The sequence below is a fragment of the Coenobita brevimanus genome, chromosome 26 (genome assembly GCF_032717465.1).
Source record: "Coenobita brevimanus isolate Jiangsu-jjx chromosome 26, ASM3271746v2, whole genome shotgun sequence".
In the NCBI taxonomy this organism is placed as follows: domain Eukaryota; kingdom Metazoa; phylum Arthropoda; class Malacostraca; order Decapoda; family Coenobitidae; genus Coenobita; species Coenobita brevimanus.
This window is the reverse complement of record NC_136979.1, coordinates 48,461,909-48,476,744: the sequence shown is the minus strand read 5'-3', so window position 1 is coordinate 48,476,744 and position 14,836 is coordinate 48,461,909. Positions and strand designations below refer to the sequence as shown.

Here is a 14,836-nt window from a genome sequence, read left to right as displayed (position 1 = left end):
TGAGTTGCCCATGAGTGTGTTGGTTAGAATGCACAGAAAACAGATATCCCTTGTTTCTTTTGCTATTTCACATATCTTTCTTACTGTTAATGGTATGGTAAGCAAATTCTGAATCTAATCCTGTGTTGCTCCATGAGGACCATAGAAGCCTGGGGCTAGGCAAGTTGGTCCTAACATTTAAGATGACAGTGACTAGCCTCATTCATCACTGACTGGCATTGTGTGAGCAATAACTCCAACCACCCCTTGAATATAAACCTACACAGGCTGAATCCAACTGGAGCACCCTAATTACCCACAAAACCACCAGGCACCATGATTTGGTTATATGATTACCACCCAGCTTTGTAAATGGCTTCCTGGTGTACAGCAAAACAAATTGTAGTCACAAATTGTGACAGAGATGCAGAGGGAGTTGTGTCATACTCTCCTGGTTGGGGAAGGTTTGCTTTTTGTTTATTGACTGGCCAGTGATTCATCAATTAGGTTTTCCCATTTGAGCAAACAGTTAGTATGGGACCCAATCCTATGCTTAACTGAGGATAAGTAGCTTTTAACACTGCTCACTGTACAGTAAATAGAGGGCTTTATTTTAAAAATTAAAATTGGTTAGTTGAAGCATCCATAAAGTGTGTGTCTGAATATATAATAAATACTTTTACTTCTTTCAATTTTAATTGAAGCAAATACATTAGGCATAATTTGCTACCCTGTACTTTGAAACTGATTAGTGTAAATACATTTAAGTACAGCACTGATATTTGTTGGTAGCTAATTGTTAATCTTAAGGCAAATGTACACTGTACTTCATTGAATCTGCTAATTAGTGAGGGGGAAGGCTCAGGTTAACCTTTCTAGAGGGTCTCACATGGGAAGGTTGCAGTTTGTCATAATACAGGATTGTACTGATGTCATTATCAGCTCATACACCTCACCAGCCTCACCAACAGCATGTGCATGGCAAGGGTATTTCCACTTTGGGCATACTGAATACACTTTACTGCTGATATCTCCCGGTGGCGACCATCATCCACTCACTTGATGTAGTGCTACCTACTTCCTCCTTATCCTTTTTCTGTGCCTGCCCTCCTCTCTTCCTATATCTCCCATCTTTCCTGTCACTTCTTATTGTTCTTCTTTCCTTTACAGGTGGCTTTACATTGAGTGACAAGCCAAATGGTTTCCTGTAAGCCAAGAAACCATTTACAACGCTGGGTGGTAACCATATAACCAACCCATACGTGCTTCCTACGTGTCAACAAGTGGGTTGGTGGAGGGTTAGTGCCCCTCCCCATAAAACCAATAACTCAAAGTCAAATGGCCACCCCTTAAGGGATTATGGCGTCTGGCAATAGATAGATAGATAGATGTTACACAAGACTGACATGCTAATTATAGATCCTGGTGCTGGTAGGTGGGGGTGCCCATCATCCACTCACTTGATGTAGTGCTGCCTATTTCTTCCTTCATGTCTGTCATTCTTTTCCTATATCTACCCTCCTCCCTGTTTATTCCATCCTTTCTGTCACTACTGTATTTGTTACTCTTCTTTCCACTTTAGGTGGTTATACACTGAGTGATAAGCCAAGTAGGTTACTGTTATTCAGGAAACCCTGTACAGTGCTGGGTGGTAACCATATAACCAACTATTGGGGTGATGTACAGCCTACTGTGGTGCCCCTGTTAACTGGGTGGAAAGCTGTAAATGCAGCATCCACCCAGGAACCAAGCCACATTAATCGCTGCACCTCGCTGTGGCGAGGCATTATCAACCACATGAGAACATCAGTTCACTGCATAGGCTGGCCCTGCAGGGGCAGTTGCTTGCTTGCAGTTGATGGGTCTGCTTGATCAGAGAGACAGGTAGCACAACAACAATAACAACAGATTTTGTTAAAGAACTTGCCTGTAATTTTCAAATAATTTTGCCACCCACTTCAGCACCCTTGAGGAGCAGCAGTTTCAGAATGTTTGGACTATGCATTAACTTGAACAAAGTATATATAATTAAATCAAGAATATAATTATTAATTCAGATCACTGCCTGGTCAAAATATATACAGGAGGCCCTCCACATTCGCAGATTCAACTTTCGTAGGTCTCACAGATTTGCGGATTGCCTCTGTGGAGCCAAGAGTCCGTTAGCAGCCACAAAATTTAGCAATGCAGATGCTCGCCGGTCATTTCGCTCCAAACCAGGCCCGCACCAAACCACCGGACTCCCACTCTCCTCTGTCTCTCCCGCAGTCTGTGTCCTGCCACTGTCATGGTCGCTTCGCTGCCTCTCTGTTGCCACGCCAAACCTCCCGTAATTTCATTATTGTGCCTAATAATTGTGCTGTCACGTGTTCAAAGGTAACAAGTATACTGTATTGCTGTGCTATTAGGTGAGTGAATTAGCGCTCGATTGTGCGATTTACTTGTGATAACTGTGTCCCACATGTGTCTGTGTTGTCCAGCAAGCATGGGCCCCAAGCATCCCGCATCCCCTAGAGATGAGTGCATCCCTAAATGTGCAAAGAAAGAGATGAGCCTGGAGGAGAAGGTGAAATTGCTGAACAAGTGTAGGGAGGGCATGAGCTATGCTGCAGCTGGAAAATTTTTTAACGTGAACGAGAGCATAGCTTTCAAGTCCCAGATATGATTTATTAGGTACAGTATGTGCACACTTGCTCACAGGGGGTGATCTGTGGTTGTGGAGGCATTTATGGAAGGGTGCACCAAACATTCACGGAAATTCCGCGTTTGTGGGGGTCTGTGTCCCCTAACCCCGACGAATGTGGAGGGCCACCTGTACAGCATCAGGATACCGGAATGCATCTTTTTCAGTTCAGTACGGTACTTTACTTATGCTAAGTTTGTACTACAAACCTACAGTGGAATAAATTATCAGATATATTTAACAATTAGCATGCTTACTCCAGACATTATATAGAGTTGACCCACATTTTATGATTGTTTACTTATACATTAGTAATGTTTTAGCACCATTTTTCACTTTATGACATTTTTTTGCCAAGTCAATCACTGATGCGCAATTTCTCGTCATATTATTTTTCTGATTATGTTGTTGTTACAATGCTGAATTAATTATAAAAAAAAAAAAATATGCATCCCAGTTGTAAAACTAGGGTGTATTGTACTAATGACTGACTGCACTCTTTAGTGAAATAGCAGTGCTTCAGAATTATAGGTATTTTGAAAATACAGTAAATTGCTGGATATGAAGCATCTGGTTTTCACCACAACCTACAAACATACAAGGAAACCACCAGTGTACATTGGAAGACACCCCATTGCTTATTGTATTATGAAGGGAAAGGGAGTACCAAGGAACTGTTTGCAATAACACAAAACTTGGCCAAAATGATGTGTCTTGCTTTACGGTTAATGTACAGTACTGTATTTTGTTATGGCAGAATTTTTCTATTAAATGGCCATATGAATAAGATTTAGATGGTGGTGTGGATGAAGCAGCTCAAGATATGAAAGGATACACAGGGGATTTGCATATGGTTTGAAGAATATTGAAGGGGAAATGATACTTGAGTATGGGGAAGCAATGAACATGAATGTGTGCAACAAGTATTTTAGGAAACGAGAGAGCATGCTGAGTTCATATGAGTCTGGGAGTAATAGTGGTCAGATTGACTTCTGGTACTTCCTGGTCAGGAGGGCTGATAGGAAGTTAGTGAACTTCCAAACTCTATCCTACTTCACCTGCCAATTTTATCTAACTTTACCTCACCAAAAGCTGTCATTCTTTAGCCTCTCTAGCCTGTCATTTTTAACACTCTCCAACCCACTCAACCCCACCATTATTCCACTCCACTGCCCCGGTCTTGCCATACTAGCCTACTTCCTACCTCCTGGATCAGTTTTCCCTCTCTCTCTCAGTTTTATCCCATTTACTCCACACAAGCTTGCCACCCACAACCTTGCCATTACCCCAGTTTATCCCATCCAACCCTTCCATTTTCTGACCTACCTTAAGCATCATGTTTAAACCACGTCACCCTACATAGCTCTGCTATTACAGTGTACCAGAGCCCACTCTATCCAATCCTGTCAATTCCCCATCTATCTTGTCCACCCCTGACCTATTTTGCTCGACCCCACCTTTCAATATAATCCCAATCCATCCCATCCAACCGCACCATCTCCCCATTCCACTTCAGCCAACCTCAGCATACTCTGCCCTACTGCACTTGTTAGTTTTATTACATCCATCTCAAAACTGCTATACCTTACTGTATATTAATTCACCTGTCGTCATTTTTACTTCATCCCACCCATCTCCACCATTACCCCACTCCACACCACCGGAACCTGCCATTCTGTACTGTACCTCAGCTATCAGTTTTACCTTAGTCCACCCCACCCAGACTCGTTATTACCGCACTACACCCGATGCAACCCCACAATTGCCGCACTTAAACATTTCAGCGTACACAACCCTGTCATTATGCCACTCCACCCTACTGAATCCTGCCATACTGAATCCCAGTCTCACCTCTCAGTTTTACCTCACTGCGCTCCACCCATCCCTGCCATGCTCTACCCCAACTCACGTGTCAGTTTATCCCCCTCCTCCCCATCCAAATCTCCTGTAATTAAAGTTTCATTACCTGTCAGTTTTAACGCACACAAGTCCACCCAACCACACCATTATCCCACCTAATCCCATAAACCCTTGGTGTACCCTAACTTTCCTGTCAGTTTTACGCCAATCCCACCCAGCCCCACCATTGCCCAACTAAACCGTACGAAACCCTGTCAAAAATATTCTAGTGTGTGATATCTTTTAGTAATTAACGAGTAATTTAGTGACGAGAGGTCTATGCTCTTGCCAGATCTCATAAGTTTATCCAGACATATAAGTCACGATACCGAGTCAGGCTCGCCATCTAGGTAGCAGACGACACTCTCCATTCATATTTGGCGGGTATGATTGTACACAAACACACAGAGAGATTGCCATGGTAACGGCGTGGTCGCTGGCTGGGAGGCAGCGCACAGCGGACGTAAAACAGCGTTACTGTAAGCTGTGCTCTCTTGTAAGGATGTGGCCCTATGATTGAGCTTTTCTGTTGGGTAAGTAATGAAGCTGGAGTTAATAAACTCTGACGGGAATTCAAACATTTATGGTTCAAATGGTTATAGATTCAAAGTCAGCTCGAAGAAAAACTTGCCATTGGTGACCCATATGTGTCGTGGAACTTTAGAGATATAAAGCTTGGAAATATTAAGCAGAACCCTGGAAAAAATTCGTGTGCATAAAGATGAGTTTAATTTCAGGGGAGAAGTACTGTACTGTACTCCCAGAATATCAGGCATTAATAAAAAAGAAAAAAAAAAGTAATGTTTCCCTTTGTGGTCAACAACTAGTTTTTATTCTTCAGTCTTTTATATATATATATTTTTTCAAGATTGTTTTGAGTGTGATTTGAACTTAGAATATCATCTTCAGCTGCCAGATCATTTAATTCTGCATAGAACATCTTTGCAGTGCATGGATTAATGAAGACAATCAGACTAATTTTCCTTCATTGTCCTCACATCCATCAGTTGTTTCAGTGTACTGTATGACAATATCCCAAAATAAAGGGGGGTGGTATTCTCTGTGGCATATCCATTGCAAATGCATCTTTATGGTAGTTTCAGTATTGTTCCGTAAGTAATTTCTCCAGCCATGACACAACCTTCACCCTGCAATAGCTGTGAAATTGTGAGCTCAGATGGTGCCGCTGCCTGATGGTCTTCCTTGAAACCACCTAACCCAACACGACCCAAGTGATATCTTGGGTGACATGCACTTTAGTGTAACCAATGATGGCCCCTAATCAACCTGACCTGGCCCAACAGAGGCCGAAGCAACCCAAGGGCCACCCCTGTTGAGAAGTAGCGGGTAATTTCAAGGTATCCTCGTGTCGCGATTGCTCTGTTCTTCCATATAAAGGTATCCACATTTTGTGTAAAAATAGCATGGCACTGCCTGTTTTGACATTTTCTGCAGACGGTGTTTTACCAAGTGATTCCAAGTGCCAAAATTGTGGTAATCTGTGTTGGTACTGAAGACAGTCGTGTTTCTTGGTGTAATCATGCATATGTAATTCCAAAGACCAAAAAAAGGAAGAAAATGTGGTTATCAAAGAAGTGAGATATGCCTCTCACCTGATTGCTACTACACACTGTATACCTACTTTTTCTTCTTTCAGCTAAGTTTTTTGGTACTTTATGCTATCAGAATAGGTTTTCACCTACCTCTAGGTAGATACATCATCTGAAGATACTCCCTTCCCCAACACCCAACCATTGCTCTGTCCCTGTCATGATAAGTAGTCACCATATACAGGTATTTACTTTTGTACACTCTAATTAACCCTTTCTTATGCCCATTGATGCTCCTAAAGGTTGTATATCTGTATTTGCCTGTTTGTATTTTACAGGATTTGAGTACTATACTCCTTTTGACCTGTCTCCAGCTTTACAACTATCCAAGTTTGACTTGAAAGCATGGATATTCTTACCACGTAACACACATTCATCTGATTGGTTCCATTAAACTCTACTTCTGTTTGGTGGTAGGTGATGACAACCATCATCCACCCACTTGATGTAGTGCTGCCTACTTCTTCCTTCACCTTTATCATTCTTTTTCTGTGTGTGCCCTGCTCTTGTCCTATTTCTCCCATCTTTCCTGTCACTTTTTATTACTCTTTTTTTCTTTACATTGAGTGACAAGCCTAATGGTTTTCTGTAAGCAAAGAAACCATTTACAGTGGTGGGTGGTAACCATATAACCAACCCATATGTATTCCCTACATACCAGCAAGTGGGTTGGCGGAGGATTAGTGCCCCTCCCCATAAAACAACTAACTCTTATGACAGACGGCCACCCCTCATGGGATTGCGGTGTCTGGCAATAGAGAGAGAGATATTTTCTTATGTCACGCAAGCATCCTGGCAACTTAAGTTTATAACCACTGCATGTTCTTTTATTCTTCCACCATACCCTGTGATATAATCATCTCTATCAGTCTTTTCAATACTGTACCATGTGTACACATATATAACACTCATGTCTCCTTTTTCTCTTCTGTCTTGCAATGTAGGTTATTAATATGGTGGGACACAGTTGTTCCCCCACTTGTGGATGTGCCAAAGCATGGAATGATTGATGAAGGAAAAAGTAGGGATGTTTGAGGAGCTGATGGATTTTTTTTTTTTTTTTTTTTTTTTTTTTTTTAAGAGCCAGAAAAATTCATTAACTTACACATGCAATTCCCAGTGAGGTGCTGGATATTAGAGGTTCTGTTATACTGTGCAGTGCTCATGATGCCACTGCTTAATTTGCTCCTCTCTTCCTATTTCTCCCATCTTTCCTGTCACTTCTTATTGCTTGGTTTTACATTGAGTGACAAGCCAAATGGTTTCCTGTAAGCCAGGAAACCATTTACAGCGCTGGGTGGTAACCATATAACCAGATCATACATGCTCCCTACGTGTCAACAAGTGGGTTGGTGGAGGGTTAGAACCTCTCCCCATAAAACAAATAAAGTCAAATGGCCACCCCTTACGGGATTGTGGCATCTGGCAACAGATAGATAGATAGATTATCGGTAACGTAAATGTTATTGTAATTCATAGCCTGACTATCTAACATTTAAGAGTAACTTTTCCAGATCGAAGAGTTAAAAGCTGACCATCATGAGACTGAAAGAGTGTGATGTTGAGGGCCAGGTGGAAGACAGTGCTGTCAAGTTTGTCCCAGCAGCACCAGACTCACAGGCACTCAGGCAGGTTGGTAAGGAGGGAAGGAGATCATGTAAAATATAAATTTCAAGAAGAAGCAAGAGAGAAGTAATAAATCTATCACTTCCAGAAGGACGTAATTGTACATGTATATGGTATTTTACTGTCTTCAGTCTTGTAATTTAATTTTTGATTAATTCCTGCAATCTCTAGATTGTTATATTGAACTTTGGGATGGATTTTCTGTCTGGAGAGGATAGTTGTAGATTTCATACATTCCTTCACTAATGCAGTACAAATCTTTCTTAAGTTCTATGAAATTAGCAAGAAGAAAGTAACAAATACAGGCAGCATCCTCCAGTGTGAAGCTCATTTATTCACAGTTGCATATATTCAACTATTTGTGGTAGGTGGTGGCGACCACCATCCACTCACTTGATGTAGTGCTGCCTACTTCCTTAGCTTTTATCATTCTTTTTCTGTGCCTGCCCTCCTCTCTTCCTATTTCTCCTATCTTTCCTGTCATTTCTTATTCCTTTTCTTTCCTTTACAGGTGGCTTTACATTGAGTGACAAGCCAAATGGTTTCCTGTAAGCCAAGAAACCATTTACAACGCTTGATGGTAACCATATAACCAAACCATACGTGCTCCCTACGTGTCAACAAGTGGGTTGTTGGAGGGTTGGTGCCCCTCCCTGTATAGCAACTAACTAAGTGTCAAATGGCCACCCTTTATGGGATTATGGTGTCTGGCAATAGATAGATAGATATATTCAACTATTTTATGCATTCCTGTTCAGTTTTTCACATATCAATAGTTTGAATTGCCCTCTTTGGGAAAAACTCTCCCAGTCAGCCTGCCTCCTCTTCTTGTGGATAGTTATGGGTTTTGGCCAGCAGATTGCTAACCCTCTACCCTCATGTCACACTTGGAGTGGAGGGGACATTTGGCCTGAACTTCTCAGGAAGGCACAGGTGAGATGAGTGACACAGTCATGGAGGTTTTGGGCAACTGGACTGCCACCTAGAAGTGTAGGCAAATCAGATGTGAGGACTCCTATTTGGGTCAGACAGTGGTGGAGGGATGGCACAAAGGGAGTAGAACCTGAGGCAGCAATACAGTATGATAAATGATACAAATAGGCATGAATCTTGTAACCAAGATTGTGCAAAAAGCAGACTGAAGTCTGAGCCTTCCACCCCCCTCCTCCCCTGAAAAAAGCACATCTGAATTGGCAAGAAGTAAAGTACTGTACCTGTTTATGATTTCCGCTTTTTTCCTGTTTACTTTCTAGAGTGATTACCTTTTACACTGTTTGTTCCACCGTACCTCCAGACTGAGAGTGAGCGAGGAGTAGTGGATGGTGGTGGTGGTGGTGGCAGACGACAGGAGCGCAAGAGACCTGGTCGGCTCAGGAAGAAGTTGGCTGGTCGTACCCTCGCTCGATTTGAGGAGGTGAGGTGCCAGGTGTAATTTTGGACCATTCTTTGGTGGTTGTTGATTTGTAATAAACATGGACCACAATCAGACATGCAGAAACTTTATTTTAAAGTTCATCATATTTCCTGTTGATACTATGCAGCCCTGTAATTTTTAGCAGATTTTATTTAGTTTTCTTCTTTCTGTGCTCCTGTATTTGGAGGTACCCTTTAGGAAAAGGCTTGAAGCATCTTTTGACGCCATACATTCACTAGAAAAAGTGACCTGAGGAATCATCCAAGACCCAGGGCTAAGGAGATTGTGCTTTGCCATTTGTTTCTAGTTATAATGCATCACAAGGCATAATGGCCTTCCTCTGATACCACTGATGTCTCTTCTGCATGAAAGTGAACTCTTGAATACTGTACTAATCTCTGCTTACATGTGAAATATATACATGCATCAGTCCCATTTGTGGCTGTTCTCTGCTTGGCCATTAATTACTGCTTTTTAATGAGTCTCAGTCCTTTTAACTGGCAAGTTGTACTGAGTTAGAGCATATGCGTCCTTCTTTGATAGTTGGTGGAACCATTTAGTGAGTGACTGATTTGTATGTTTATGGCTATGTACAGTAGGTTTAATTAGAATTATATATAGAACTCAGAAGAACTGTGTGTGATGCTAGAGTGTATCGGGGATTGGGCACTGGCCTGTCTGATCATTTTGTGATAGATTCATTTATAAAGCTGAAGAGTTGAAGAAGTGTTGGATGAACAACATTGTTAAAGGAAAGCAATAAGAATCAGTTGTTGCAAGAGAGCAGAAAGGCTGCAGCAGGAGAAAAAAGAATGGGGTATAAGAAAGAAGTGGAGAAGTGACTGGGCAGAAATGAATTTGAGGAGGTGGAAAGGTGTAAGTTGTTCACAGGAGATTTTTTGTGCAGCTGGTGAGGTGGTGTGTGGGGTTGGAGGAAGAGGTGAGGAAATGAAAGGAACAGTGTGGTGGAATGAGGAGGTGAAACCAGGTGTGGAGAAGAAGAAAGCATATGGTGACTGGATGGGAAGTAGAAGGATTGAAAGACTGGAGATGGGAGGAGCACCTGTATGTTGAGAAGAGGAGAGAGCTAAGAGATTTGTGAAGTTGGATAATGAGTTTGTGAAAAGCCTAAATGCAGAATGGTGGGAAGAGAGATCTTTATTTTGACAAGAGTCCAAAAGGTGTCGAGACCACTGGGAGAGGAAAAGAGTGGATTAGGAGTTTGGGCAAAACTCCCCATCCACTTCTCTTGTTTTGTGAGATCTTCACATGTGAGCAAACAGATGCACAAGCCTTCTAGCCTTGGACCCCTGTTTTCTCTTCCTGCAATATCTTTCCTTCATCAAGGTACAGAAATGGCAATGATTAGGTGGATGTGCAGTGCATCCTTGGGTGCAACTCCTGGGGGGGCTAGGTTTACGATGGAAGAGTTGAAAGGTAGGATGGGACTGGAGTGTATTAGTGTTGTGATGAGGAGAGGTAGCTTGAGATGGTTTGGGCATGTGGAGAGGATGGGGGATGATAATTGGGTGCAGAAAGTGAGAAGTGTTAATGTTGGGGGTAGGGTAGTGAGATGTAGACTGAAAGAGACCTGGGACTGGGTCAATGAGTGTGACATCAGGGTTAAGGGACTAAATAGGGAAGCTGCTAGAGATCGAGCAGCATGGAGAGTCACCGTTAGGTGACCAAGGCTGACGAATGCAATCATGTTGGAGCCAACGAAAATGAAGGCCGTGTTCAGAACATCTGTTTAAGCATCTTTTGTATGGTGGTTTGATTTTGAGTAGGAATAGCTTCATAATGTATTGGCATTAGAGGTTGGTTTCTGTGGAAAATTGTTTGTGTGTTTTTAACACGTTCGCCGCGTTTGGCAACGCTGCACTCTCGCCCTCCCAGCGTCAACTTCACTTCGCTCCCCTGCCAGTGTCCATTGGACTTTCGGAGGGAGAGGGGGTATGATTCACTCTTAGAGGGTGGTGCATTGGTTAGAGCAGTAAAAGTCGTGGTACATATGTATACCGAATCGCCGACCACTAATATATTTTTCTCCCCTCGTGTATTGGTGCATCGATGTACCGAGGTTGCCTCGGTGCATCTGGGTACCAATACGCGACCTACTGATGATATCTTGTTGCTCTGCAAATTGGTGCATTGATGTACCATTTCATTACTTTAGAAAAATGTGTATTTTCTAATGTATATACCTGTTAGTACCTATAAAATATGTCTTATTATTTCAGTAAGCTGCACATCTCTCTCTCTCTCTCTCTCTCTCTCCAAGGAGAGTATCAACCTTCTGTGTTGGGTGTGATGGACAACCCCACCTTTGTATTTCATGTTTCAATGAAAAGCATGCAGCTTCATACTAATAGGTTATATAATACAGGGCAAAAATTAGATATTTGGATATTCAGTTTTGCAAATTACGAGTCATATAGTGTAGTAGTTAATTATTTTTGTATGTTTTATATAACCTTCATTTATCATAAGATTTAAAATTTTTAGATTTTTTTAAAATTTAGCAGTATTTTCCTTTACAGTTACTTACTGTTACATTATGTAATTCATTTACTTTGTTTATAAATTGTTACCAGGCTTCTTGTGCATCTTGGAGCTATGTTTTATTTTATGAAATATTATCTCAATTTTTTTTTAAACAGAGTGTTGATTTTTTACTTTTTATACAAGAAATGCATTCATAAGTGTTATATTTGATACCTGCCTTTCTATGATATTGATTATAATGCATTTGAGCTAACTGTATTGTGTGAAAACTGATTTTGTATAAAAAATGATGAACGAAAAACAAATAAATTTTTAGCTGATTATTAATCAAAAACTTACCTATGTATAAGTATTTTTGTATTAAATAATACCATTGCAGCACATCTGTAGCTTTAATAAATGCAAATGGAAATAAACATTGATTATATACTCACGTTTTCAAAAGTTTTTGAAAAGGGACATTCGGGTCAAGGATGTACCAATATGCTGAGGGGGAAACTTCTGCTCGGTACATCGATGGCCCGATAAGCGGTCAACGTGTTAATGGAGATGTTGTGAGAAAAGGAAAGGATCTCGCATTGGGGTTCAGCTTGAAATACTGTATGTTTTAAAGTCATGTTAAATGCAAAAATGGCTAACTTAATGCATTGTTCTGATGCAGTGTCACATGGGAAGTGACACTTGTACTTAAAAGAAAAAAGTCCGACTATTTTTTTTTTTTTAATAAGAGATTACACAAAATGGTTGAACATCAGTGACAGAGTGTGGCACAGTAAAGTTTACAAAAGAAAAAAATGAGAAAAAAAGAAGTGGCAGCACATGAGATGCAGCCACTAAATTGAGAGGTTGGGAACAAAGTCCTGGTTACTCTGTAGGAAGATATGTGGGAATTATGTCATCACACACTCATTTCAAAGTGACCAAGAAATCTATGATCTTGTGAGAGGGTGATCTTACCTCATGAGACATGGCAGCTGGAAGCAAAAGCAATGTGCCCATCACAGCAATAAGCTCAGTGAGTCTACGATGATTCATGTCACCATTTCAGATGTCCAGGTGCTGTCAAAAGTGGCTTACTGCATCTTGCTAAGGTATTTCCAAAAAGAGAGAGAGCATAGCATGAAAAAAAGATATTATTTTGCTATGGTGGTCTTGTCTCTTCAGTCCAAGAGGTCTCCTTTAAACCCATGTTAATTATCTGGCAGTATCCCCCCATTCCAAGAGGGATCTTTTAAGCTGAATATGATAATTTGACAGTAGCAGAAGTAAATGGTGGTAGGTGGGGGTGCTCACCATCCACTCACATGATGTAGTGCTGCTCTCAGGTGACTGCCTTGTCCTCTCTTCTTTTCTTCATTCCTATTCTGGTTTCTTTCCTTCATTCTTTCCTCTTCCTTCTGTCTGTGGGTGACCGTACACTGAGTGATAAGCCGAATGGTTTCCTGTACAATAGGAAACCATTTGCTACACTGGGTGGTAATCAGATTACCAAATTATGGCACCTGGTTGTGTAGTGGGTAATTAAGGTGCTCCAATCGGATCGAGCCTGTGCAGTTTTATACCCAAGGGGTGGTTGGGGTTTATTGCTCATGTAGTGCCACTCAGGGATGAGTGAGGGTGTTCACTCTCATCTTAAATGTCAGGACCAACTTGCCTAGCCCCGGACTCCTATGCTCCTCATGTGGCAACACAGGATTAGTTGATGAATGAATAAATGAATGAAGCAAAAATAAAACTTATAATTTCATTATACCCAAAGTTACTGGAAATTGATTTTACTCATAGTCTGGAAGGTCTCTCCACTTATGCTTAGTAGTTTTTTGGCTGTTACTAGAATAAAATATAAATGTCATCATATTCAAGAGGTGAATTTAATATAGGCTTTTAGTGTGCCTGTAGAGAGCAGCACTTAGTCACACATTCACTCATTCATTTGTTTCCAGGCAAAGACAGCATCAAGGATAGAGAGCGAGGAGTTCTTTACTCGAGTGTATCCCTTGGAGCGGCATCCAACAGTCCCACCACCCAGACCACCCTCACCTCCCTCCCCAGGTCAGTTATGAGAGCAGGAGTCAGAAGAACAATAGAGTGTTTATCTGAACCTTGCAGTTGAAATATACTGTACCTGAGTTTCAGTCCTTGCAGGTGATTGGCTGTCAGTAGGAGGAGAAATCAAGTAACAAAAAGCTCATCATGTTTTCATTTCCAACCTTTTGCTTTGTAGCTACAATCTCAAATATTGACCCAAAGCTGGGAAAGTGATAAAATGTATGAGGGACACTATCATGGGGAAAGGAATACACTTATGCAGCTGTACCTGTATTACTAGAAGGCTGGCACAGAACAACAAAATGGAGGAGTGCTATATTAATCCACTTGACCCATGCTACAAAGAAGGTAAATGGAGAGACAAAAATGATGATGAAGAGCATTTATGTCTTGATAAATACAGTTCACTCATCCATTTCTTTCCTGTGTTACTTGTGACTGCCTTGAAAAAAGATTGGTGACACATGACTATCTAGCTCTAAAGCCAAATTGTTTATTTGTGAATAATTCATGTCATATGAAATGAACAACCTAGTTTTCCTAATCAGTTTTTATATTTTGTATAATCAGCTGTATGTGAGATTGGCTTTAAATGATCAGTTGTATGAGAGATTGGCTTAAAATGAAATGAGTTTTATAAGTTCGTTTTTGAAGAGAAGACAATTTTTTTTTCCTTGATGAATTTATAGGTATGGTGTACAGCAGTGCACTTAGATCCTATACTTATTCTTGTAGTACCTAACATGATGCACTCGCAGGGAAGTTTGCTTATTTATATTTAACCTTATCATTACATTGTATTTCTCATTTCTTTCCTGTTTTTGCTCATCCTCCATTATGTTTCTGCATTTGTGGTTTTGTTGTTTACCTTTTACAGCATGTTTGCACCTTGTTATACATTTCATGTAATGTATATAAAGTCTGTTTTCTGCCAGGCACTTCACCAGAGAAACCAGAAAAGTCTCCACCCCAGGCAGGGAGGACAAAGGTTGATGAAGATAGGGAGGAGATCCTTGAAGGTCAGGTTTTTGTTGAAACCTTATTAAGTATTTTATTTAAACATTTGATTGC

General features: G+C 41.0%; 1 protein-coding gene across 1 annotated transcript in view; it reads left to right on the top strand.

Moving 5' to 3' along the window:
* The first annotated feature begins 7,710 nt into the window (after positions 1 to 7,710).
* The window catches only part of Cc2d2a (Coiled-coil and C2 domain containing 2A), a 38,724-nt gene continuing 31,598 nt past the window's right edge, over positions 7,711 to 14,836 (top strand). Inside the window, 4 exon segments of the mRNA XM_080268006.1 lie at positions 7,711 to 7,803; positions 9,092 to 9,211; positions 13,660 to 13,768; positions 14,701 to 14,784. Of these exon segments, the coding sequence (XP_080124132.1) occupies positions 7,711 to 7,803; positions 9,092 to 9,211; positions 13,660 to 13,768; positions 14,701 to 14,784 (406 nt within the window).